Source organism: Mobula hypostoma, chromosome X1, assembly GCF_963921235.1.
Source record: "Mobula hypostoma chromosome X1, sMobHyp1.1, whole genome shotgun sequence".
NCBI lineage: Eukaryota > Metazoa > Chordata > Chondrichthyes > Myliobatiformes > Myliobatidae > Mobula > Mobula hypostoma.
In genome coordinates this window covers 13,850,803-13,878,367 of record NC_086128.1, presented here as the reverse complement: position 1 = coordinate 13,878,367, position 27,565 = coordinate 13,850,803, and the positions used below count along the sequence as shown (strand labels likewise).

The 27,565-nt window shown below is 40.5% G+C and overlaps 1 protein-coding gene across 5 annotated transcripts in view; it reads right to left on the bottom strand.

The window, feature by feature from the left end:
- LOC134340248 (spermatogenesis-associated serine-rich protein 2-like) overlaps positions 1 to 27,565 on the bottom strand; it is a 126,172-nt gene that overhangs the window by 62,520 nt on the left and 36,087 nt on the right. For all 5 annotated transcript variants that reach the window (XM_063037254.1, XM_063037256.1, XM_063037257.1 and 2 more), the window contains one exon: positions 1,552 to 1,631. In XM_063037254.1, coding sequence (XP_062893324.1) covers positions 1,552 to 1,631 — 80 coding nt within the window. The remainder of the gene's footprint in view (positions 1 to 1,551; positions 1,632 to 27,565) is intronic.

Below are 27,565 nucleotides of genomic sequence, written 5' to 3'. Positions count from 1 at the left end.
AGCTGGCAGCAAGTCAATTTTATTTCATTCAAGAGACTGAAAACTTTTCTTTGGAAGAAGAATAAGCATCTAAATCCAATAAAGTTTCACAAAGTAAAGCTGAGGACTGCAACAGAATGCAAATTGAAACGGAGTCCTGGAAACACTCAGCAGGCTAGGTAGCATCTGTTGAGTGGTTCCAGCACTTTATTCTTTTTTCAGATTTTTACCACCTGGAGTTTTTCAACTGATTATACATATTTATTTCAGTTCACTTTAGTCTACTTTATGAATTGCTGATGGTACTGCTGAGAAAAACACAGAAAGAGTAAGTGAGCTTAACGATGCAAGGAGAGGACCAACATCAGGCCCATCAGAGTGCTTAAATGGTGATATAGTTTTAAAAAAAAAAGGGCACTTTTTAAAGAATTGCTGTTACAAACCAAAAGGAATTGCTATAGCACTAGATATCCTGAATGTTTTTGGGGTCCTACATAACTCACATTTCCTAAGTTGTTGTTCATCAGCCCAAGTACATACAAAAACAATTACATGGAATTTAGCTCATTTTTTTGGCATGTTTAAAAGATGTAAAAGTATAATATATGACTCTTAATATAGATTTAAGCAAATAAATACAGGGCTTAAAGACGTGTTATTCCAACAAGTTGCATTTCTAGGTCGACACAAAATGTAGTCTTAATTTCCACCCAATGTACAGACAATTCTCATCCTTGAGTTAAACAAAATATACATCATTCATCTACATTAAATAGTCTTGGAGTTCCAACCAGAAAAAAATGTTATAGGAACACCACAACATGACAATGATCCATCTTCATTGTTTAAACCATGGTGGACACTCTCAGGCTCACATTGTTCTAAGCTAGCAAGCTTGAAAGCAATATGCTTTCAGTTCGAAAAGCACTCTAGACAAGCATTTCCCAAAAAAAAAGTGCCACATAAATTTATAACTGAAATAAATTTAGATCTAGAGCAATGTATAAAAAAATTAAAATTTGTTTAATAGTACTGTTAAATATTTTTGCACTATAAGGTTCAGAAGGGCTGTTAACAACCATGGACAGGTCAATATGCCCATCATGGCTTAAAAAGCTTAATTAAATTTAGTGCAAGTAGTAAGCAAAATTCTAAAATTTCACAATAATGTAAAGGACATTTAACCAAACATGGGTTATGAAATGTTATGAAGCATCATGGCATTTTGTTAAACATGATATATAAATATGTATTGTATTCAATGTCATGGTGCAGTCTCCCTTACACTGAAGAAACCAAATGCAGCTTGTCTAAATAGTTTGTAGACTGCCTTCTTTCAGTAGGTAAGATGAACTCACTCACTTTTTATTTTAATTGTTCACCTCACTTCCACTCTGAACCTTCCCACGTCTGGCTCCTACATTGCTCCAAGCACCAAGGAGAGCTCAAGGAACAGCACGTTCTCTTCCAAAAGCATTTTTACTTTGTTTCTGATTTCCAACACTTCCAGTTTTATGTTGCTCCAATAAATGCAAGCTGTTGTTTGAAGCTAGATACATGAAATACCATTACCTTTTCCTTTATCTTGTCATTGGATCCGCCCTGGGCCATCACAGCTTTGGACCGTGTGTCAAACACAACTCCAGTGGGATCTGTTCAGGAAAGGTTCACAGAATTATGGATTTTCTTCTATCTATTTCACTTCTGTATGATCTCGCTGCAATTCTAACACACTCAAACAGACAGATACAGTGGATTCTGGTTAATTAGGCCATCAGTTAATCAGAGCAGCTGCTTATTTGGGACAACACGCAAAAGAACAAAAACTAATTGATTAAGTAGCTAGGAGTCCCTTCATTTATTTGGGATACTATGCTGCTTAATTTGGGCAGGAGACTTGCTGAACAGTTTCTAACTAGCATCATTTGTGTATAGTGGTGGGGCCATTACACACTATACTGTGGTTTTAAAATAGCATCAGGTGTGAGTGTGAGTGTGAGTGTGAGTGTGAGTGTGAGTGAGAGAGATAGAGATATATATATATATATCTATCTATCTATCTCCATTTGGGCCAATGGACACAGATTCAAAAAGCAATTTTTGATAATTGATTTTTTAAAATCTTGACTAAAACATTTCAGACTCTTGCCAAGATAACACTAGCTGAAAAAATTTTACCCACTGGGCCAAATTAAAAAGGTATCAACAATCATTTTGAATGTTATAATGAAATTGAAAATTTAGAGGGTGCATTCGCCGAAAGCATTGTATCAAAACAACAAGGTGGGAAATATGAAGATGACACACCTAAACTTCAGCTAGTGACTACACAGGATGCCAGGAAATTTATTGTTGGATTATTCTGTTACTTCATGCAAGAAGGCTATGAAGGCAGTCCATTATCTGCACTAGGTGTCTGTGCTGATTTTGTTCATTTACAGTCAATCAAAAGAACACGGCAGCATGCACTGGATGAATTCCTCCATGGGTAATTATTGGAAATATACAGTTTAATAGTACTGATATTGGAAGTATTCTAATTTGTTCTGTACTTCATTTAAATACATAATTTGTTACTTACTCCATTAAATGCTAACTGGCTGCATTACAGTCTGGTATGGGAACACTAATACCTTTGAGTGGAAAATCCTAATAAAGGTAGTGGATTACCCAGTACATCACGGGTAAAACCTCCCAAACATTGAGTACATCTAGATGAAATATTGCTGTAGAAAAGCAGTATTCATCAAAGATCCTCACCACCCAGGCCATGTTCTTTTCTCATTGCTGCCATCAGGTAGAAGGTACAGGAGCCTCAGGACTCACACCACCAGGTTCAAGAACAGTTCCTACCCCTTAACCATCAGGCTCTGGAACAAAAGGGGATAACTACACTCATTCTATTTCTGGTGTTCCCACAACTGATGATTCACTTTAAGGACTCTTTATCTTGTTATTTCATGCTCTTGTTATTTACTGCTATTTATTTACATTTGCACTTGCAGTTTGTTAATCCTGTTTACAGTTACTGTTCTATAGACTTGTTAATACAGAAAATGAATCTCAGAGTTGTATGTAGTGACATGCATGTACTCAGATAATAAATTTTACTTTGAACTTTTAAATGGCAGTTGGTCTTTTTAAAAACTCTCTCTTTAACTACTTCCATGAAACTTTGGCTAATTGGGGCAGTCACTTAATTGGTTCCAAAGTGTCCCAATTAACCGGACTCCACTGTACTTGGTATAAACAATGAAGAAACAAAATTAGCTGCTCTGTATTCAAACTTAAATATCAGAGAGAAAGCGACATTATTTTCTTACTCAGACACAGTAACGGAACTCTGTTCTGTGGTGACACAGACGTCCCTTATTGAAACACCACTATTTGCTGAAGGATGAAAAGCTTTGAAATAAATAAAAGGATCTTTTTAAAAGTACATTTGTCCCTTGTTAAATGATGCCAGGGCAATACAGTCCTTCATGTGGGAAATAATGAAGTTTGGCAAATATTGGCAGATCAATTCAATCAATTACCAGGAAAAGGTGGCTTCATTTTTAGATCCTTCCATGGTCTTGTTTGAACTTGAACTCTATTGTGAAGGCCAAGAGAAACAGCTGGTACTTCTGAAAAGCTTGACCTTTTGCTCAAGCCGTTTTATAAATGCACCATTCCTTGTTTAAAAAAAAATTCTTAAACCTTTTTACCCCCTAGTTGTACCTTAAGTTCCTTCGTAAATGGAGATGCAACACATCAGGGATTATGACTCTACAGGTTGAATTAGATTATTTCAGACAATAGGGTATTGAAAACAATTATGAAAAGTCTCCTAATCTCAATTTCCAACAAACAATCTGCCACATGGAGCTGTTTTTGTATCTTATCAAAAGCACAGCACCCAGTAATTTTCATCTGTTCTTTATATTGTTTTCCTACCTGGCCAATGACATACTTTGAGTTGTCCTGAAGTACTAATACATTCCTTAAAGAAAAATTACAACGTGCATATTTTTATCAACAAAAATTCTAAATGTGCAGCTTTAAATTTGAAAGAACACATGACAGAACACATTGGCCCTTAATGTAATAATCTTGTCGACTGTAACAGAAGTTGCAACACAGACATCGAATGAATAAATAGAAAAGTTACTTTGCAGTGATGCAGAGTACAGAACGTGCTTGGTAATGTGAACATTCAGCTGAAGAAAAATTTTGTAAGGTTAACCTATCTTTACCCAAGACCACAGGAAAGTTGGGTTTCGATCAGCTTAGTCTGAAGCTATTTTTCTTTTAAAGTTGATTGGTTTTAGACAGTTATATAGTACAGAAGGATTCCATTGGAGGAAATTATCTGAAATTTGGCAAGTGGCAGGATGGCACACTGATGTACCTATATCAATACTTGTAGTGTGCTCTCAGCGAAGGAGGGGAGGCAAATATCAATGATTCAAGTAGCGGGAATCTTCTTAGAATAGAAATATGTCAGTATAACATAAATTATAGTTTCTGCTCCCTACTCAAGGGTGCAGTAGCTTCTATTACAAGGAAGACTCCAGAAAGGTGAAAACTATTGGAAACCATTTGCAGTCGATACAAAAGTAGGTGGAAGGGCAGGTAGTGTTGAGGAAACCGGGTGTCTGCAGAAGAACTTGGACAGATTGCAGGAATAGACAAAGAAGTGGCAGATGGAATATAGTCCAGAGAAGTGTGAGATTATGCACTTTGGTAGAAGGAATAAAGGCATGGACTATTTTGTAAATGGGGAGAAAATTCAAAAATCAGAGGTGCAGAGGGACTTGGGAGTCTTCATGCAGGATTCCCTAAAGATGAACTTGCAGGTTAAGTCAATAGTAAGGAGCAAATGTAATGTTAGCATTCATTTCGAGAGACCGGGTATATAAAGACAGGGATGTAACGCTGAGGATTTATAAGGGATTGATCAGTCCGCACTTGAGAGCAGTTCTGGGCCCCTTATCTAAGAAAGGATGTGCTGGCATTGGTGGGGATCCAGAGGAGGTTCACATGATCACAAGAATGAAAGGGTTAACACAGGAGCAGCATTTGATGGCTCTGGGCCTGTACTCTGAGTTTAGAATGGGGGGGGGGGAGGGGGAGAGAGGAGGAAGAATCTCATTGAAACCTATTGAATATTGAAAGGCCTGGATAAAGTGGATGTGGAGAGAATGTTTACTACAGTGAGGGAGTCTAGGGCCACAGGGCACAGCCTCAGAATTGAGGGATGTTCATTTAGAACAGGACGAGGAGAAAATTTCTTTAGCTGGAGGGTAGTGAATCTGTGGAATTCTTTACCACAGACGGCTGCGCAGGCCAAGTCATTGGGTGTATTTAAGCCAAAGGTTGATAGGTTCTTGATTAATCAGGGCGCCATAGGTTACAAGGAGAAGGCAAGAGAATGGGGTTGAGAGGGATTCTAATTAGCCATGATGGAATGGCGTAGCAGACTTGGTGTGGCAAATGACCTTGGTCTACTCCTAGGTCTTATGGAACCTTACTGATATAATAGCTGCTTTATACAAGGTCATGCAGCATCACAGGGCTTGGGAAGGAGAATGGGGCTGGGAAACTTGCATTTTCAGTAATTATGAGATCTTACAAGAGGTGCCACAGTTTTTGTCCTTGTGAAATTGTAGGTTATAGATTATTGGACCTTATTAGCTTGCGCTAACCAGCTCCAAGGCCATGTATGAAGAAATTAGTAATTCAAGAAAATATTAAGTGCTTTAAAAGAAATGAACTTCCCAATTTGAATTCCAGGGTAAAACACAGCAAAAACACACAACTCACTTTAGTCAGAAGAGTGTTGGGAGGGGAACATTGCATGGGAGGAAAACAGAAATAGAGACTCACATTTGGGCTTTAAAAATATTTAAGATGTTTTAATAAGAAAATCAAACACAGAAGATACTAGTGGATGCTGCATTTATGAATCACATTCATCCATCCTGATTTGCTTTCTGCCTTCCTGAATAATGAATTGCCCATAATAAACAAAACTGACTTCAAAGTTTAAAACTTAAAATTACAGACTGTATACAAATGCAAGCAATAAGTTCAAAGTAGATATGCATCTGAGTGTAGACTTCAGAAAGGGTAGGATGAGGGAACACATACCAATTTCATAGATGGGTCAGAAATGGAGAGCATGAGCAATTTCAAGTTCCAGTGTGTTAATATTTTTGAGCACCTAACCTGATCCGAACATAGCGATACAGCTATAAAGAAGGCAAGACAGTGGTTGTATTTCATTAGGAGTTTGATAAGATTTGGTGTCACCTAAAACATTCACAAATTTCCTCAGATGTACTATGGAGAGCATTTTGACAGGCCGCATCACCATCTGGTATGGGCGGGGGGGGGGAGGGGGCTACTGCACAAGATCGAAGTAAGCTGCAGAGAGTTGTAAAATTAGTCAGCTCCATTATAGGCATTAGGCTCCGTAGTATCCAGGACATCTTCAAGCAGCGGTGCCTCAAAAAGGCAGAGTTCATCATGAAGGAGGTACAGAAGCCTGAAGACACACACGCAATGATTCAGGAACAGCTTCTCTCCCCTCTGCCATCCGATTTTGCAATGGACATTGAACCCATGAACACTACCTCACTACTTTATTTTATTTCATTTCTGATTTTGCACTACTTATTTAATTTAACTAATTTAACTACATATACTTATTCATATTTGTAGACACACAGATGCGCATGCACAGACACACACCCTTGTATTCTGAGGCTGGACTGCCCCACTATAGGATATGACCTGTCCACATCCACTCTATCGAGGCCTTTCAATATCACCCACACCACCCCCCCCCCAAATTCTTTTAAGGACCAGAGCCATCAAACGCTCTTCATACATTAATCCTTTCATTTCTGGAAGCTCTCCAAAGTCAGCAGATCCTTTCTTAGATAGGAGGCCCAAATCTGTGCAAAAAACTCCAAGAGCAGTCTGATTAATGCTTTATAAAGCCTCAGCATCACATCCTTGCTTTTATATTGAAGGCCTCTTAAAATGAATGTTAACATTATGTTTGCCTTTGTTACCACTGACTCAACTTGGAGTGAAGCTCAGTAGGACTAGTGAGAATAAGCGTTCGGCACGGACTAGAAGGGCTGAGATGGCCTGCTTCCGTGCTGTAATTATTATATGGTTATATGAAATTGGTAAGGGCACACTTTATGTGCTTAGTAGCTCCATAAGTATATGGCATACACCCAGTGGACCGTGTTATCCAGATATTCAGAACCAAAAAAAAAGAGATACAAATCAAAGACTCACAGACCAGTAATGCAGAGAATGCTTAAAGTTTTACAAGATGCTATTATTTTTCATCTGAAGTGACGTCAGTATGGTTTCAATAATAAGTTATTTCAGAGGTACAAAATAAAATGCGATTTAAGAAACATATCTTCACTGGAGACATTGCTCTATATTCAGAAAATACTGAATTTTTGCATTGATATTAAAGAGGAATTTCCATGGAATGATCAACAAAATAGTTATATTGAAAACAAATCTTTCCCGGTTCTAATTTAAACAAAACATCACTAACGTGACATTGAAATACACTTGTATTCTCTCACTCCCCTCACGTTGCCTGATGTGGCCATTCCCAGTGCATTTTAAATTCTGCATTTGCTGGCTTTAACAATGGTGATTAGATGACAGACAAAAACATTTGAGCATCAGATGGAGAAATATGCAAATTTTTCTCAAAATCCAAATTTACTATTGCCTTAAGAAATGCCTCATCTTTTCATGTGCTTTTGACTAAACGGATCACTGAAAAGCAACCCATGGACAATATCACACAACTAATTCAGAAATACAAAGCAACTTATGCTGACAGAGGTGCATGCCTACAGAGATGTGCTATGAAGTCAATTGGTTACTTCAGGGTTTGGGTGAAGAATAAAATAAGCTTGCTAATGACCAATCTACAAAGTACACAAAATGAACAAGATCTATTCTAAATAAGACCATAAGATATAGGAGCAGAAGTAGGCCATTCAGCCCATTGAGTCTGCTCTGCCATTCAATCATGGGCTGATCCAATTCTTCCAGTCATCCCTACTCCCCTGCCTTCTCCCCATACCCTTTGATGCCCTGGCTAATTAAGAACCTAGCTATCTCATGACACAAAGACATAGTGATTCCAAAATGATTTTTATCTTTGAACATTCACTTGTTAAAGATTTAATAGCAAGGCACTTAGAAAAATTTGTGATAATCAGGCAAAAATCAACATGGGAAATCACACTTGACCAAGTTATTGCCAGTCCTTGAAGTTTTGGACTGCAAATTGCAGGGGACTGTTTGATATTCTATGCTTAGATTTCCAGAAGGCATTTGATAAGGTGCCACATCTAAGGTAATCATGCAATTTAAAAACTCACGGCATAGTAGATAATAATTGGCATAGACTCAAAATGAGCTGGTTAACAGGAAAAAGACAGTGGGCATAAACCCTTTTCCTGGTTGGCAAGATGAATCAAATGGTGCAGGGGCTTCAAATTTTTTTTTACAATTTATACTTAGATGAAGGTATAGAGGCTGAATTCACGAAAAACAAAGATAGGTAAGAAACTGAAGGATATAAAAAGCTACTAAAAGATAGATCATGAGTGGGTACAGATCCGGTGAAGAGGATTCTGCAGAAACAGCATTACTGGCATTTTTCCAGTGCCATGAGGTATTTGTTTTAGGTAGCCCAGGCCTCATAAGCAGTAAAAATGAATATAAATTAATACAGTTAAATAAAATTGTAGGTATCAAGAATGTTTTTACTATTTATTATATTTCTTGGTCACCCAAGAGTTTAGAGGCATATTTCTGGTTATTTGGTCTTAATGAATAACAGCACAGTACAGGCCCTTCAGGCCACGATGTTGTACTCATTTTTTAACCTATACCAAGATCACTAACATTTCCCTCCACATAGCCTTCATGTTTCTTTCATCCATTTGCCCATCAAAGTGTCTTAGATGTTCCTGATGGATCTACTTCCACCCCTGGCAGTGCACTCCACACTGCCACCATGTAAAAAAATCAGCCTCCAACCCCACCCCCCCCCATAGTTTTCTCCAATCACCATTATGCTGTCCATACTATCTATGCCTTTTTAATCAACTTACACACTGCTCATCCTCCTTTGTTCCAAAGAGGAATTCCCCAGCTTGCTCAACCTATCCTCATAAGACATGCTGTCTAATCCAGACAGCATTCTGGTACATCTCTTCTGCACCCTCTCTAAAGCTTCCACATCCTTCTTATAATGAGGTGACCAGAACTGAGCACAATACTCCAAGTATGGTCTACCAGAGTTTTACAGAGCTGCAACATTTCCTCGCAGCTCTTGAATTCAATACCCTGAATAATGCAAGTCAACATATCATACGCCTTCTTTTGAGGGATCTATGGACGTGGACCCCAAGATCCCTCTATTCTTCCACAATGCTCAGAATCCTGCTATTCACCATGTATTCTGCCTTCAAGTTTGACCTTCCAAAGTGCATCACTTCACACTTTTCCGGATTGAACTCCATCTGCTATTTCTCAGCCCAGCTCTGCATCCCATCAATGTCCTGTTGTAACCTATGACAACCCTCTGTACTATCCACAACACCACCAACCTTTGTCATTTGCAAACTTACTAACTCACTCTTCCATTTCCTGATACAAGTCATTTATAAAGTTCATAAAGAGCAGGGGTCCTCGAACAGACCACTGCAGAACACCACTGGTCACTGATCTCCAGCCAGAAAATGACCCATCTGCGATCTTGTCTTCTGTAGGCAAGTGAATTCTGAAGCCGCACATTCAAGTTTCCCTGGCTCCCATGCCTCCTGACTTTCTCAATGTGCATATCTACCATGGGGAACCTTGTCAAATGCCTTACTAAAATCCATATACAACACATCCTCAGCTCTACATTCAGTTTGTTTCGTCACTTCCTTGAAGAATTCAATCAGGCTTGTGAGGCACAACCAGCCCTTCACAAAGCTATGCTGGCTATCCTAAATCAGACCAAGCTTCTCCAAATACTCGCAAATCCTGTCTCTAAAAATCTTCTCCAAAAGTTTTCCCACCACTGATGTAAGACTCACTGGTCTCTATATCTATGACCTTTCTTGAACAAAGGAATAACATTTGCCACTTTCCAATCTTCTGCTACTACACCTGGAACAAAGATCACCAAAGGCACATCTCTTCTCTTGTCGTGATACATGTTGGTACCAACAACATAGGCAGGAAGAGGGATGAGGTCCTGAAATGTGAGTTTCGGCAACAAGGCAGAAGACTGTAGAACAGGACCTCAAGGGTGGTGTTCTCAGGATTGCTGCCAGTGCTACGTGATAGTGATGGTAAGAATTAGAGGAGATGGCAGTTGAATGCGTGGCTGAGGAGTTGGTGCAGGGGGCAGGGTTTTAGATTTTTGGATCATTGGGATCTCTTCTGGGGAAGGTGGGACCTGTACAGATTGGATGGGTTGCACCTTAACTCTAAGGGGAGCAATATCCTTGCAGGTAGGTTTACTAGCATGGTTTGGGAGGGTTTAAACTAATTTGCAAGGGGGATGGGACCCGGAGCGATAGAGCAGTGAAAGAAGTGCATGGAGTAAAGCCAGATCTAACATACAGAGAGGCTTTGAGGAAAGAGAAACAGAATAAACGGTGTAAAGACAGTAAGGTAGAAGGGCTGAAATGTGTGTACCTCAATGCAAGAAGCATCAGGAACAAAGGTGATGAACTGAGAGCTTTGATACACACATGGAATTATGATGTAGTGGCCTTTACAGAGACTTGGCTGGCACCAGGGCAGGAATGGATTCTCAATATTCCTGGATTTCAGTGCTTTAAAAGGAATGGGGGGGGGGGAGGAGGGGTGGCATTACTAGTCAGGGATACTACTACAGCTACAGAAAGGGTGGGTAATGTAGCAGGATCCTCTTTTGAGTCAGTATGGGTGGAAGTCAGGAACAGGAAGGGAGCAGTTACTCTATTGGGGGTATTCTATAGGCCCCCTGGTAGCAGCAGAGATACCGAGGAGCAGATTGGGAGGCAGATTTTGGAAAGATGCAAAAATAACAGGGCTGTTATCATGGGTGACTTTAATTCCCTAATATTGACTGGTACCTGATTAGTTCCAACGGTTTAGACAGGGCAGAGTCTGTTAAGTGTGTCCAGGACGGATCCCTGTCACAGTATGTTGACAGGCCGACTAGGGGGAATGCCATACTAGATCTAGTACTTGGTAATGAACCGGGTCAGGTCAGATCTCTCAGTGGGTGAGCATCTGGGGGACAGTGACCACCGCTCCCTGGCCTTTAGCATTATCATGGAAAAGGACAGAATCAGAGGGGACAGGAAAATTTTTAATTGGGGAAGGGCAAATTATGAGGCTATAAGGTGGGTGTGAATTGGGATGATGTTTTTGCAGAGAAATGTACTATGGACATGCGGTCGATGTTTAGGGATCTCTTGCAGGATGTTAGGGATAAATTTGGCCCAGCAAGGAAGATAAAGAATGGTAGGGTGAAGGAACCATGGGTGACAAGTGAGGTGGAAAATCTAGTCAGGTGGAAGAAAGCAGCATACATGAGGTTTAGGAAGCAAGGATCAGATGGGTCTATTGAGGAATATAAGGAAGCAAGAAAGGAGCTTAAGAAGGGGCTGAGGAGAGCAAGAAGGGGGCATGAGAAGGCCTTGGCGAGTAGGGTAAAGGAAAACTCCAAGGCATTCTTCAATTATGTGAAGAACAAAAGGATGACAGGAGTGAAGGTAGGACCAATTAGAGATAAAGGTAGGAAGATGTGCCTGGAGGCTGTGGAAGTGAGCGAGGCCCTCAATACTTCTCTTCGGTATTCACCAATGAGAGGGAACTTGATGATGGTGAGGACAATATGAGTGAGGTTGATGTTCTGGAGCATGCTGATATTAAGGAAGAGGAGGTGTTGGAGTTGTTAAAATACATTAGGACAGATAAGTCCCCGGGGCCTGACGGAATATTCCCCAGGCTGCTCCGAGGCGAGGGAAGAGATTGCTCAGCCTCTGGCTAGGATCTTTATGTCCTTGTTGTCCATGGGAATGGTACTGGAGGATTGGAGGGAGGCGAATGTTGTCCCCTTGTTCAAAAACGTAGTAGGGATAGTCCAGGTAATTATAGACCAGTGAGCCTTACGTCTGTGGTGGGAAAACTGTTGGAAAAGATTCTCAGAGATAGGATCTACGGGCATTTAGAGAATCATGGTCTGATCAGGGACAGTCAGCATGGCTTTGTGAAGGGCAGATCATGTCTAACAAGCCTAATAGAGTTCTTTGAGGAGGTGACCAGGCATATAGATGAGGGTAGTGCAGTGGATGTGATCTACACGGATTTTCGTAAGGCATTTGACAAGGTTCCACACAGTAGGCTTATTCAGAAAGTCAGAAGGCATGGGATCCAAGGAAGTTTGTCCAAGTGGATTCAGAATTGGCTTGCCTGCAGAAGGTAGAGGGTCGTGGTAGAGGGAGCACATTCCGATTGGAGGGTTGTAAATGGCAGGATACTTGGTAGTGTGGAGGAGCAGAGGGATCTGGGGGTACATGTCCACAGATCCCTGAAAGTTGCCTCACAGGTAGATAAGGTAGTTAAGAAAGCTTATGGGGTGTTAGCTTTCATAAGTCGAGGGATAGAGTTTAAGAGTCGCGATGTAATGATGCAGCTCTATAAAACTCTGGTTAGGCCACACTTGGAGTACTGTGTCCAGTTCTGGTTGCCTCACTATAGGAAGGATGTGGAAGCATTGGAAAGGGTACAGAGGAGATTTACCAGGATGCTGCCTGGTTTAGAGAGTATGCATTATGATCAGAGATTAAGGGAGTTAGGGCTTTACTCTTTGGAGAGAAGGAGGATGAGAGGAGACATGATAGGGGTATACAAGATATTAAGAGGAATAGATAGAGTGGATAGCCAGCGCCTCTTCCCCAGGGCACCACTGCTCAATACAAGAGGACATGGCTTTAAGGTAAGGGGTGGGAAGTTCAAGGGGGATATTAGAGGAAGGTTTTTTACTCAGAGAGTGGTTGGTGTGTGGAATGCACTGCCTGAGTCAGTGGTGAAGGCAGATACAACTAGTGAAATTTAGAGACAGGTATATGGGAGGCAGGGTTTGAGGGTCGGCACAACATTGTGGGGCGAAGGGCCTCTACTGTGCTGTACTATTCTATGTTCTATAATCTAATTCTATAGCTCTAGCAAAACTGCCTGCAAAGACATTGGTCACTTGAGGTCAGGTGTAAACCATCCCTTTTGTACAAGTCATAACTTTCCCAGAAGAGAGCTCAATGATCCACAAATCTGAAACCCAGCCCCCTACACCATTTCTTCAGCCACACATTCATCTGTCAAATCACCCTCACTGGCATGTGGCACAGGCAGCAACCCAGAGATTACTACCCTGGAGGTCCTGTTTTTAGCTTCCTACCTATGTCGCTGCTACCAATGTGTACCACAACTCCTGGCTGCTTACCCTCCCCTTAAGGAGGCTGTGGGCCTGATCTGAGATGCCCCTGACCCTAGCACTTGAAAGGCAACATACCACCTTGGAGTTTCTTTCATGGTGACAAAATGTCTTGTCTGTCCCCCTAACTACTGAATCCCCAATCACAACTGCTCTCTTGCAGCTTTCACACTGCACTGTCTATTCCCTTTCCCTCTTCTACTAGTTACCCAGCTACCTACCTCCTGCAACTTAGGGCTGACTGTCTTCCTGTAGCTCCCACCTATCAACTTCTCATTCTCTCAGCTTCAGTTCCAGTTCCCTATCATCATCTGAAAGGAGCTGCACCCAGATGCATTTATCACAGATGCAGCCATCAGGTCTCCCAGATCTCCCACATCTTGCAAGAGGAGCACACCACTGCTGTATGATCTATTGTTGCTGCTCTAACTGGGTACTAGTAAAGAAACAGAAATTTGACAGAAACCTCAATCTATCCGCCACTTCTTCTCACCAAAGCCTCGGTTCCCCACAAACTGCCCTATTCCCACATTCGCTGCTCAGCTTACACCCAATTCTATTTATTGATCCCTGGCAATTACCTACTAACCCAAAAGGCATCACGTCTAGCAGAAAATTCCAAAAGTCTTCTTCAGGAATTTACAATACAAAGTATCTCACAGCCCAATGGAAGGGTAACACTTTTGAAATCACTACCCCTGCACACTATGCAAAAAGAATTTATTACAGGCTGTACCCACACTCCTTAGCAATGGTCAAGGGTGCTCCACAATGTGATTAAGCTGCACTATGGTCAAATAACAGGAGTAAAACTTGCAGCCAATGTAAAACCTTTGTCACCTGGAAAGTGAACATTAAATAAAAGATGGCAATGGAGAAAATAAATCCTCAGCAGTACAAGTTCTGGAATAAATAAGCTTCAAGAGAACTATACACAGTGGAATTCCATATTAATGATCAATTTACTCCAAATTGATACATTTCCAAAATTCTCTACAGGAATGTTCCTGGGACATCAGTCCCAATAAAATTGAACCCCGATTGCTCTATTTTTATATAACACTCAAATATTTATACTAATTGTAGCTTATTTTGCAATTAACAATACAAGCGAAGACTGCACAGACTTAAGTTTTTCAATCTGATGGAAAACATCTGATCTTAGAGTGTATAAGGTTGTATAAGTGTATAAGGAAAAGGAACAGATTAACACAAAAAGCAAGGTGCTGGAAACACTCAGCAGACAGGCCATCCCTGTGATGGGAGAACAGTTGACAATTTGTCTGATTTGTAGGGCATTTGCAGTTTTATGCTTTTAGTTTAATACAAGGTAATTTTAAACATAATGGTGGGAGCATGATAAGAAAACATCAGTTCAAACTAGTAAAAGATTAGTCTCAAAAAAAATTTTATTTCAGGAAATTATTCTTCACGCAATGTGTAATGAATGGAATAGATTTCCAAGGGAAAAAATAGGCAAAAGGTAGTCAATCTTTCATTTAAAAAAAATACTGGAATAAGAAAGACAGGTGAAATGGACTTGTTTATTTGTAACCATCTTGTTAAATGGAACAAATAGCTCCAAACATACATGACTTTAATCAGGATGTAAAATTTCACAAAAGTAAACAGGAAACTGGTAAAAGGTGTCAGGGCAGGAGTCATTCAAGAAAGATATCAGGGGTGAGATTTCCAAAATCCGGATATGCTTGGATGCCATGAAGAATATTAGCCTGGCAATGCAAGAAATGGAAGCTCATTAATCATTTCATTGATTAATATATTAGTAACAATATTATGGACTTAAGGAAAAAGAACAAGTCCTGTTGCTTACTTACATGTATTTCTTGCTTTACTGCAAGAGACAAATTGAAATAAATGGAGCATTTTAGAAAACCTGCTCAAAAATCATTAACCTTTTGAAAAGACAATTGGAAAATACATTTCTGAATATTGTTGTTATAACTGTATTGCATCCAAACACCGATATATACACCAGGTCTGCAAGAATTTCAAAACGTATCATCCAACATCATGTCTTCTCGCAGCTGCTTCGCTGGCACCAAGCCAACGTGGGATGTTTTTTGTGAAAACATCTTGCTGCTTTTGGGTTGTTAAAAAAAAACAATTTGCTGCTTCATTTGGCAGTAAAGATCATCACTATACATCTTTTAATTATGGGTGGGGCTAAAAGGATTGAGGGGTAGCTCTGCATGCCACAAGGCAACAAAATGTTTACACATGCCAACTTAGGCACGTGTGCCACAGCTTCGCCACCCCTAGACTGGAGAATTACGAACACCACAGTGGTGAAATTAAGCGAAAATGATGATGATGATGACGACGACGACGTCAACCCAGACCTGAGAGGCCAGCGTCGGGCATTTTCATGCCTTACAAGGCGCAGTCCGAAAGGCTGTGTGGGATGCCACTCCTCACACAGACATTTCGCAGTATTATTTTACCAGGTCAAGTTGCGAGCTCAACATCAACCCGGCACGGATGGAGAGTGCGTTCGAGAGCGGTCTGTCACTGGATCGAACTCGGGAACCTCCGTTCTCGAGCCCAGCGCTGATCTCACTGCACCACCAGCCGAAATTAAAAGGATGTATGCAAGTTCAAGTAAAATCATGAGGAAATAAAAGATCTTTTTATAAATGTGGAAAGGTAGAGTGATAATTAACAATGACGAACCTCTAGCCCACTGTTCTACTCTCTCTACACCCATGACTGTGCGGCTGGCCAGCTGGTGGCGCAATGGCATCAGTGCCGGACCCCAGAGCGAAGGCTCCCAAGTTTGAATCCAAGTCGGGCCACCCCCCAAACACGCTTTCCATCCATGCCGGGTTGAGCATCGAGCTGGTCACTTGGCCTCAAAAAAAAAAAGGGTCGGGTCAGGAACGTTCGTATCGTGACCCGGTTAATCTGAAAGGACACCAATCCTGACACCACGCGCCAGACAAGAATGGCTGACTGTCTGGTGCGACCTGCCAAAAAAACTGTGTGGCTAGGCACAGCTCAAGTGCCATCTATAAATTTAATGACTGTTGGCAGAATTTCAGATAGTGTCGAGAAAGTGTATAGCAGCGGGAAATATCAGCTGATTGAGTGGTGTCACAACAACCTTGCACTCAATGTCAGTAAGACCAAATAATTGATTTTGGACTTCAGAAAGGGCAATGAGGGAACACAAACCAATCCTCATCGAGGGATCAGATGTGGAAACCATAAGCAGTTTCAAGTTCCTGGGTGTCAACATCTCCGAGGATCTATCTTGACCCAACATATTGATACAGTTACGAAGAAGGTATGACAGCAGTTGTATCTTAATTAGGAGTTTGAGGAGATTTTGTCTGTCTATTGCAGGTGTACCATTGAGAGCATTTTAACTGGCTGCATCATCGTCTGGTGTAGTGGGAGGGGAGCATTGAACAGGATTGAAATAAGCTGCAGGAAGTTGTAAACTCAGGCAACTCCATCATGGGCACCAGGCTCCCCAGCATCCAGGACCTTTAAGGAGTGATGCCTCCAAAAAAAAAAGGTGGTGTCCATTATTAAGGATCCCCAACATTCAGAACATACCGTCTTCTCATTGGTACCATCAGTGAGGAGTATAGGAGCCTGAAGGTACACACTTAACAATTCAGGAAGCCACACACACAGTAAATTAGTCTTTATGTATTGCATTGCACTGCTGCTACATAACAACATATGATGGTGATTTTAAACCCGATTGTGAAGTGTAAAGCCTATTAGAGAGGAAGGCAGAATTTGTGCATGGATATAGCATACAGAGACAAGGTTCTACATTAACACCTCCCATTTGACTTAATAAATAATCCATTAGAGATCAAAGCTGAGAATATAGTTAACTGATAAAGCTGACTGACATCAAAACTACTAATCTGCAATAGAGTGGGAAATTTCATTATTTTTCAGATTTTATCCTGCAAGTTTGTTCATGAGTTTTAAGTGGACTTTGAAAAGCAGCTCAGGAATAACCAAGAATTTCTTAACTGCTAATCTTTTTTTTAAACATATTCTGTATTATTTCAATTTTCAAAGTAAAAGTTGTATTACAAGAGTGGTAACATATTTAACAAATGTGAGAATTTAACCTCAGCAAGACTAAGGAGAATCCCACGACAGGTACAGAGTGGGTCCCCTTGGGGATCCATGAGGTAACTAATGTGAGGAGCCAGGTGATGGAGGCAAGGTTCCAAATGGTTCTCATCTGTAATTACCAAGGAGAAAGACATGGAAAATTCAGAGCTCAGGGATGGGTGCATGGATAATCTGGAGCAGAGCAGTATTAAGGTTGTTTTGAATGTTATAGGATATTCAAGGGCTGATAAATTCCCAGAGCTGGATGAGATCTATGAGTTGCTATGTGAAGGGAGGAGATATTGAGGGTCTGATGGACATTCTTGCATCTTCATTTTCCACAGGTGAGGTGCTCAAAGACTGGAGGTGAGGAAAAATGTTCATACATTTACAGGCAGCAGAGATAAGACAAGTAACTATAGGCTAGTGAGCCTCATATAGAAACATAGAAAATAGGTGCAGGAGTAGGCCATTCAGCCCTTCAAGCCTGCACCGCCATTCAGTACGATCATGGCTGATCATCCAACTCAGAACCCTGTACCAGCCTTCCCCCCCATACCCCCTGATCCCTTTAGCCACAAGGGCCATATCTAACTCCCTCTTAAATATAGCCAATGAACTGGCCTCAACTGTTTACTGTGGCAGAGAAATTCACGTCACTGTAAGGAAATTATTGGAAAAATCTTAAGGGAAGGATTAATACACACTTGGAAAGGCAGAGATTGATCAGAAATAGATCATGGCTTTATGAAGGGGAAATACTGCCTTACTAATTGGATGGAGCTTGAGGAGATAAAGATTGCCAAAGGCAGTGTAGTAGTCCTGTCCATATGGACTTCAGTAAGGCATTTGACAAGATGGGTCCAGAAAGTTAGGGCATATGGGACCCAAGGTTTGGTAACAAGAATGGAGGATAGCATTGGTAGGATACTTTTCAAATCATTCATCTGTAACCGGTGGTATACAGCAGGAAAATGCTGGGATCCTCTTTTGGATCTACTGTATATTAATGACTTGAACGTGAAAGCAAGAGCTATAATTAGTTAAGTTTGGGGATAACAAATGTTGGTGGTCTTGTGCATATTGAGAAAGATTGACCAAGGTGACAGAGCATTGGCAAATAGAATGTAATGTAATCCTGATAAGTATGAGGTCCCTGGTCCCCATTATCTTCTTTTCACTATGGATGTTCAGTCCCTATACACCACCATCCGCCACAAGGAAGGTCTCATAGCTCTCCTTTTCTTTCTGGACACCAGACCTAACAGTTCCCCTCCACCATCACTCTCCTCCATCTAGCAGAACTTATCCTCACTCTAAATAATTTCTCCTTTGGCTCTTCTCACTTCCTTCAAACAAAAGGGGTAGCCATGGGCACTTGCATGGGTCCCAGCTATGCCTGCCTTTTTGTTGGCTACGTGGAACAATTTACATGTTCCAAGCCTACACTGGTATCACTCCCCAACTCTTCCTGTGCTACATCGATGACTGTATTGGTGCTGCTTCCTGCACCCATAATGAGCTCGTCAACTTCATCAACTTTGCCTCCAACTTCCACCCTGCCCTTAAGTTTACCTGGTCCATTTCCATTTCCTGCCCTTTCTCGATTTCACTGTCTATTACAAACCCACAGACTCTCACGACGACCTGGACTATACCTCTTCCCACCCTGTTACTTGTTTAAAAAAAAAAAAAAAAAAAAAAAAAATGCCATCCCCTTATCTCAATTTCTCTGACTCTGCCATATCTGCTCCCAGGATGAGGCTTTTTATTCCAGGATGAAGGAGAAGTCCATCTTTCCTTACTCTTCCTCCACCATCAATGCTGCTCTCAACCGCAGCTCTTCCATTTCACGCTCATCTGCTCTCACCCCATCCTCCCGTCACTCTATAAGGGATAGGGTTCCTCTTGTCCTCACCTACCACTCTACCAGCCTCCATGTCCAGCACTTAATTCTCTGCAACTTCCATCTCCAGCGGGATCCCACTACCAAGAACATCTTTCCCTCTCCCCTCCCCCACTTTCTGCTTTCCACAGGGATTGCTCCCTACATGACACCCTTGTCCATGTGTCCTTCCCCACTGATCTCTCTCCTGAAACTTATCCTTGCAAGTGGAACAAGTGCTACACCTGCCCCTACACCTTCTCCCTCACTACCATTCAGGGCCCCAAACAGTCCTTCCAGGTGAGGTGACACTTCACCTGTGAGTCTGTTGGGGTCATATACTGTATCCAATGCTCCTCCCTATATATCGGGGAGACCCAACGCAGATTGGGAGACCACTTCACCGAGCACCAATGCTCCACCAGGACAAGCAGGATCTCCCAGTGGTCATCTTAATAGCACTTCCCATTCTGATATGTCAATCAACGGCCTCCTCTACTGTCGCAATGAGGCCACACTCAGGATGGAGGAACAACACCTCATACTCCATCTGGGCAGACTCCAAACTGATGGCATGAAAATCGATTGCTCAAACATCTGGTAATTCCACCCCCCCCCCCACCACCATTCTCTCACCTTATCTTCTTGCCTGCCTGCCCATCATCTCCCTTTGGTGTTCCTCCCTCCTTTTCTTTCTTCCACGGCCTTCTATCCTCTCCTTCTCCAGCCCTGAATCTCTTTCACCAATCAACTTCCTAGCTCTTTACTTCATCCCTCCCCCTCCCAGTTTCACCTATCACCTTTGTTTCTCACTTCCCCCCCAATCTTTTCAATTTTTCCTCCAGTCCTGCCGAACAGTCTCAGCCCAAAACGTCAACTGTACTCTTTCCCATATGTTGCCTGGCCTGCTGAGTTCTTCCAGCATTTTGTGTGTATTGCTTGGATTTCCAGCATCTGCAAGTTTTCTCTTATTTGTTCTTAAGTGTGAGGTGATGCATTTTGGAAAGACAGAGGTAGGATATGTATAGTAAACGGTAGGGTGCCAAGGAATGTGGATGAACAGCTACTTGCCTGAAAGTGGCACCACAGGTCTACAGGGCAGTGAAACCAGCATATGGCATGCTTACTTCATAGATCAGTGCATATAATATAAAAGCTGAGACATTTTGCAATTTTAGTAAATACAGGCTAGGCTGCACTTCAAGTATTGTGTATAGTTCCGGTCACTGCACTGGAGGAAGAATATAGCTGTGCTGGAGAGGCTACAGAGGAGATTTATCAGTATGTTTCTAGGATTGGAGAACTGCAATTATGGGGATGGATTGGATAGATTGAGCTCATTTTGCAAGGAAGCCAAGGGGTTAGAGGCACTGATAGTGTTGATAGTCAGAATCTTTTTCCCCAGGTAGGGGTATCAAATACAGGAGGGCAAAAGTTTAAAGTGAAAGAAAGGAGATTCAAAGTTGATTGATTTATTTTTATTCTATTTATTTTTTTTATATACACACACGATACATGCTTCAAACCTTCCTATTTCTGTTCTATGCGAATCTTATGATTCTAGTGTTTGAAGCATCAGCACAGTTTACTAGAAGAATTGTTAAAGTCAGTACTAATTAAATAAAATAACTTTCTTTACACTGATTATGGAGATCAACCAGTATATTTTTTCTACACAGTTTGGAATTCCTCCAAAAGTTCAGAACTGTGGAGAACATAATAGACAAAGTAGTAGTTCATATCATTTATAAAGTTAACCAATGAAATGATGCAATAATGACTACACAGTTTTTCTCCAAGCTTACACAGCAAAAATATCTGCCACAGGGAACATTTTATAGGAGGGGCATGGTGAAAATGCAAAAAAGCTACATCTTTTTCTAGTGAGATAAGTTACAAAAAAAATCTGAACTGTCTCTTGATCGTGAAACCAAAATAACTATGTACCAAAACTTAATTTCTCTACTTTAAGAAACTTGCCCACTTTCTCAGTAACTCTAGAACAATCCACTCTGCACAGCTCTATTGAAGATTTGTACTGTAACTCTGCATTTTTATAAGCATTTTGAATAATCTTTGGGTGTTTTCCAAATTTCGCATTATAGCTGGGCACTTCAGTTCCTGTTTGGCCTGCTTCTAATTCTTGTACTTAAGACTATTGACATTTTGCCAACAAGGATATTGCATCCCCCTCCACTGAAGGAAAGCATTGTATGGACTCATCATATTGGATCATGTTTGATTATTCAATACCTTGTGCTTTAGAGCCTGGATTTTTCCCTTGATCCATGAACTACAAAGAAATTCAAAAACAATGAAACTGTAAACTAAAAAACTCCACATTTTCTATGGTACGAAAGATAAATTTGTGCAAAAACATACTGATCTAAATTAAAGATAAAATTAGAAATGCTCAATAAATGCACAAGAACAAACTGAATTAAAAAACATTGACATTAACTTTTAACATCCAACAATTGAATCCTTCTGAATGATGCAATTTTTAAATGCTATGATTGACCAGGATTATAGATTATTATTTCTGGTCTATGTTTAAACCCTACTTTCATTCAAATAGTCTTTGCCATGAGGACTATAAATGACAAGAACAATTGGCCCAATTAGTTACAAAGTGATGTCTGCTGCCCATTATGTGATTGTAGCATTCTGTTGAAATCCATTTCAAAAGAAAACCTTAGTTATCAAGTATTTTCTTGAGCAAATTTTTTTTCTAGTTTAAATTCAAATAGCAAAGCATTCTAAAACCTAGTACAGTAGTTTGAAATAGGAAGAGAGAAATTAAAATTGGTGAGGAGGAAGAGAACAACTTGTATTTCAAACCACAGTATAGCCATCGTATTTCAAAGTACAAAAACAGACTTATGGAAAGTCAATGATATTTTTTACTCTGCTGATTAATTTGTTATGAATAAAAATAGTAAAAGCATGTCCAAAAAATTATTGGTAATGATATACTGGAATACAGAATAGAGATGAAATTGCTGTTGACGTCTAGAAAGAATTGCTCTAATGCATACTGTCAATAGTTACCTTATTTAGCTCTGCATATCCAGATAAATGATTTATGAACCACAATCTAATAATATCATTAGCCCAAACACCAAGTTGCTCTGACGTACAGAATTATTTTGATGCATATCGTCAATAGTTACTACCTTTCTCAAACACGGCACACTAAAGTGACCTTCTGACAGGAACCTTTATTCTATTATCAACATTTTAGAGACAAAGTCAAGTTAATACAAGTATACGTCAACAATAAGTACCCACCTAGCAACCGGAACAACAATTGCTCTACCTATTCTGAAATGTTGTGTAAACACCAGAACCGGAATTGGCCAATTAACTTTTCAAGATGGTTTTGCTATTCATTTAGATCCTGGTTGACCTTCATCTTAATTAAAATCTCAAAATTTCAGTCTTGCAAATTTCTGATGAATCACTTAGTTTTTTTTTTGAAGTGCAGGTTCTTTATTTCCACAGCCCTTTTTTGAAAATGTGTTTTGTGCATTCCCTCTGAACTCAATGGTGTTTAGCTTTAAGATTCTTCTACAGGAGGGCAGATCTCTTGTAGATGTGCGATATTTAGCATCACATTTCATGGATTAAAAAAATCAAATTTATGTTACGTGTCTTTATAATCTAACCTTCAAAGCCATGTCATTCTGATGCAACTGAAATGTACAAATTCTATTACCAATATATTCCTCCTGAAATGCAGTATCCAAAACTGAACAGTTTTTCAGATGAAATCTGACCAATGCCAAAGAACGAATTCCTGCCTTTTGTGCACTAGCCAGATAAAAATCCAATATTTGAATAGTTTGACTTCGTATATGTGCAGTCTTTAATGATTTGTTTTGTTTCATAATGCAGTCAATAACATGGGAGGAACCTTGTATGATAGTAATCAAGTATACAATCCACTTCTATCAATTCAACAAGGAGATCTAATGTTAATCCACTGGATAAATAAAATGCAGAAGTTGGTACCAACAAGTAGTTCCTTTAATAACTGGCACTTATTTGACTGATCAGCAAATTAACACAAAAGTTCATTCTAACAGCTTTCCAAATCTATTCATTTCTACGCAATTCAAACAAGTGAATCTTTGATAACAAAGTAACCAGTTTGGATTTCTATCAGCACAGGTGCACCACAAGGCTGTGTGCTTAGCCCCCGTTCCAACAGCTTTACATTTGTTAGTGTGTGGCTAAGCACAACTCCAATACTGTATTCACGTTTGCTGATGACACCACTTTGAGGGTCAAATCAAAGGTGGTGATGTATTAGCAGATAGGAGGGAGATTGAAAACCTGCTTGAGTGGTACCATAACAACAGCCTCTTACAAACAAGATCAAGAAGCTGATTATTGACTTCAGGAGAAGGAAACCAGATTTCTGTAAATCAGTCCTCATTGGGCGGGGGGTGGGGGGAAGAGGTGGGAGGGAAGAGAGAAAATCAGAGGGTCAGCAACTTTAAATTCCTTGGCATTATTATTTTGAAGGACCTGTCCAATTATGAAGAAAGCTCAGCGGTGACTTCACTTCCTCAGGAGCTTGCGAAGATTTGGCATGACATCTAAAACTTCGACAATCTTCTACTGATGTGTGGTGGACAGTGGACAGTATACTGACTGGCTGCAACAGAGCCTAGTATGGGAACACCAATGCCATTGAATGGAAAATTCTACAAAAAGTAGTGGATACAGCTCAGTCCATCACGGGTAAAGTCCTCCCCACCACTGACTATGTCTACATGAATTGGTGTCACAGGAAAGCAGCATCCATCATCAGGGACCCCCACCATCCAGGTCATGCTCTCCTCTACCATCAGGAAGGTGCTACAGGAGCTTCAGGACCCACACCACCAGGTTCAAGAACAGTTATTACTCCTCAACTATCAGGCTCTTGAACTAGAGGGGATAACTATACTCAACATCACTTGCTCATCACTGAACTGTTCCCTTAACCTATGGACTCACTTTCAAAGACTCTTCATCTCATGTTCTTGATGTTTATGCTTATTTATTATTTCTTTCTGTATTTACACAGTTTGTCATCTTTAGTGCACTGGTTGAATGCCCAAGTTGGTGGGTCCTTCATTGATTCTGTTATGGTTATTATTCTATGAATTTAATGAGTATGCCTGCAAGAAAACGAATCTCAGGGTTGTATATGGTGACATATATGTAATAAATTCACTTTGAACTTTAAATCCATCCTTAAGGAGATTGTGCAGAAGTGAATTGATTTACCAAACCTCATCAAATGCAACATCTTCCTTAAAGCTCCAAATGAACAGCATTACATCTGACTCACTGTGGCTGACTGCACAATTAGTTCATGAAATACTGAAAAAGAGCATCTTACAGGATGCAACTGACAAATTCAACTGACTTTTTGCTTCCAAAATGCAAATCTTCAGATTTTAATTAGCATTTTAACATGAATTTTCAACCCAAAGTAAAAAAAATTCCAACAGCTGTTTTAATTCACTACTGTAAACACTCAGCGCATTGGCATCTTTGGATAGATACTATGAAAAGGTTTTTGATCTAAAATATTTAATTGTTTCTATCTTCACAAATGCTCTCCGACTTTCTGGGCATTTCCAGCATCTTGCATTTTGATTTCACTATTGGTTGATTCTTCTTAGAAAATTTGAAGCACAGTGAACAGTATTCAATCCATTTTGAAAAGTTCTCCTCACAAAAGACACCAAGAGCTGTTCTCACAATGTTCGCTAAACAAATACTAAAAGATTCTATTGTCGTACCTGAGTAGAAGAAAGAGAGTTCTCAGTGGGCTGTCCAAAACTTCTCTCCGAATACAAAACCAATTTCAAAGCACTTAAGCATAAACTTCTTTGATGCTGAAGGTACAAATGTCTACAGATGTTGCTACTATAGCCAAATGACATTTTTTTAAAGACTATGCAGCAGAGATCAGAGCAACACACAAAATGCTGGAGTCAGCAGGCCAGGCAGCACCTATGGAAAAAAAGTACAGGTCGACATTTTGGGCCAAAACCCTTCGGCAGGACCCTTGTTTATACAGCAGAGATCAGTAGTTTTGTCTTGCAGAAATCTAGTCTTCTGGTACCTTACCCAGTCACCAAATAAGGACCCAAAATAAACATGCGTCAGGATATGCACAAAGAAGGAACCAGTAAGGCTGAAATCACTTCCAACCTTCATATCTTAATTTATCAGTTCATTTTCACGAATGTACAGTTGCAAGTTTGTGAACCCTTGCAATTACCTAGTTTTCTGCATTAATTACTCAAAATGTGGTCTGATCTTAATCTAAGTCACAATGATCGACAAACATAATCTGCCTAAAATAATAACACGAATAATAACTTCTTCACACAGAGAGTGGTGAATCTGTGGAATTCTCTGCCACAGGAAACAGTTGAGGCCAGTTCATTGGCTATATTTAAGAGGGAGTTAGATATGGCCCTTGTGGCTAAAGGGATCAGCGGGTATGGAGGGAAGGCTGGTACAGGGTTCTGAGTTGGATGATCAGCCTTGATCATACTGAATGGCGGTGCAGGCTCGAAGGGCCGAATGGCCTACTCCTGCAAACAACAGGAATTCTGCAGATGCTGGAAATTCAAGCAACATACATCAAAGTTGCTGGTGAACGCAGCAGGCCAGGCAGCATCTATAGGAAGAGGCGCAGTCGACGTTTCAGGCCGAGACCCTTCGTCAGGACTAACGAAGGGTCTCGGCCTGAAACGTCGACTGCGCCTCTTCCTATAGATGCTGCCTGGCCTGCTGCGTTCACCAGCAACTTTGATGTATGTTGCTTGGCCTACTCCTGCACCTATTTTCTATGTTTCTAATTGTTCTTCTTCTCGTCAATACTAAGTACATCATTGAAACAATTACAGCCTACGTTTAAAAAGGTATGTGACCCTCTGGGGTAATGGCTTCCACAAAAGCTATTTGGAGTTGGGTGTTTCAATCAATAAGATGAGATTGGAGGTGTGGGTTGTAGAGGTGCCCTGACCTATATAAAAAAAGACAAAGTCAGGTTACTGACAGAGCCTGCACTTCTCAAGAATTATGTTTATATATACCACGCCTCAATCAAAACAACTTTCAGAGGACCTTAGGAGAATTGTCAAGATGCATGAAGCTGGAAAAGGCTACAAAAACCATTTCTAAAGACCTGAGTGTTCATCAGTCCACAGTAAAAGAAATTGTCTATAAATGGAGGAAATTCAGTACTGTTGATACTCTCCCTTGGAGTGGGCATCCTGCAAAGATCACACCAAGAGCACAACATGCAATGCTGAAGGAGGTAAAAATGAACCCGGGGTAACAGCAAGAGACCTGCAGAAATCTCTAGAGCTTGCTAAAGTGTCTGTTTATGTGTCCACTATAAGAAAAACAATGAAGAATGGTGCTTGTGGAAGGACACCACAGCGGAAATCACCGATCTAAAAAAAAACAATGCTGCATATGTTAAGTTTGCAAAAGACCACATGGATGTTCTACAACACTTCTAGGACAATGTTCTGTGGACAGATGAGACAAAAATTGAAATGTTTGGCAGAAATGTATGTTGCTATGTTTGGAGGAGATAAGGCACTGCATGCCAAGACCAAAACCTCAACCCAACTGTGAGGCATAGGAAGGCAGATCATGGTTTGGGGCTGCTTTGCTGCCTCAGGGCCTGGACAGCTTGCAATCGTTGATGGAACAACGAATTCAAAACTGCATCAAGACATTTTACAGGAGAATGTTAGGGCAGCAGTCTATCACATGAAGTTTAATAGAAGTTAGATAATGAAACAAGACAATGATCTGAAACACAAGAGTAAATCAACAACAGAATGGTTTAAAAAGAAAAATTGTGTTTTGGAATGGCCAAGTCAGAGTCCAGACCTTAATCCAATCGAGATGGTGTGGCATGACCTGAAGAGGGCTGTTCATGCAAGGTATCCCAGAAATACTGGTGAAATGAAACAGTTTTATATGGAGGAATGGTCTAAATTTCCTTCTTGTTGTTGAGCAAATGTGATCAGCAGCTACAGGAAACGTTT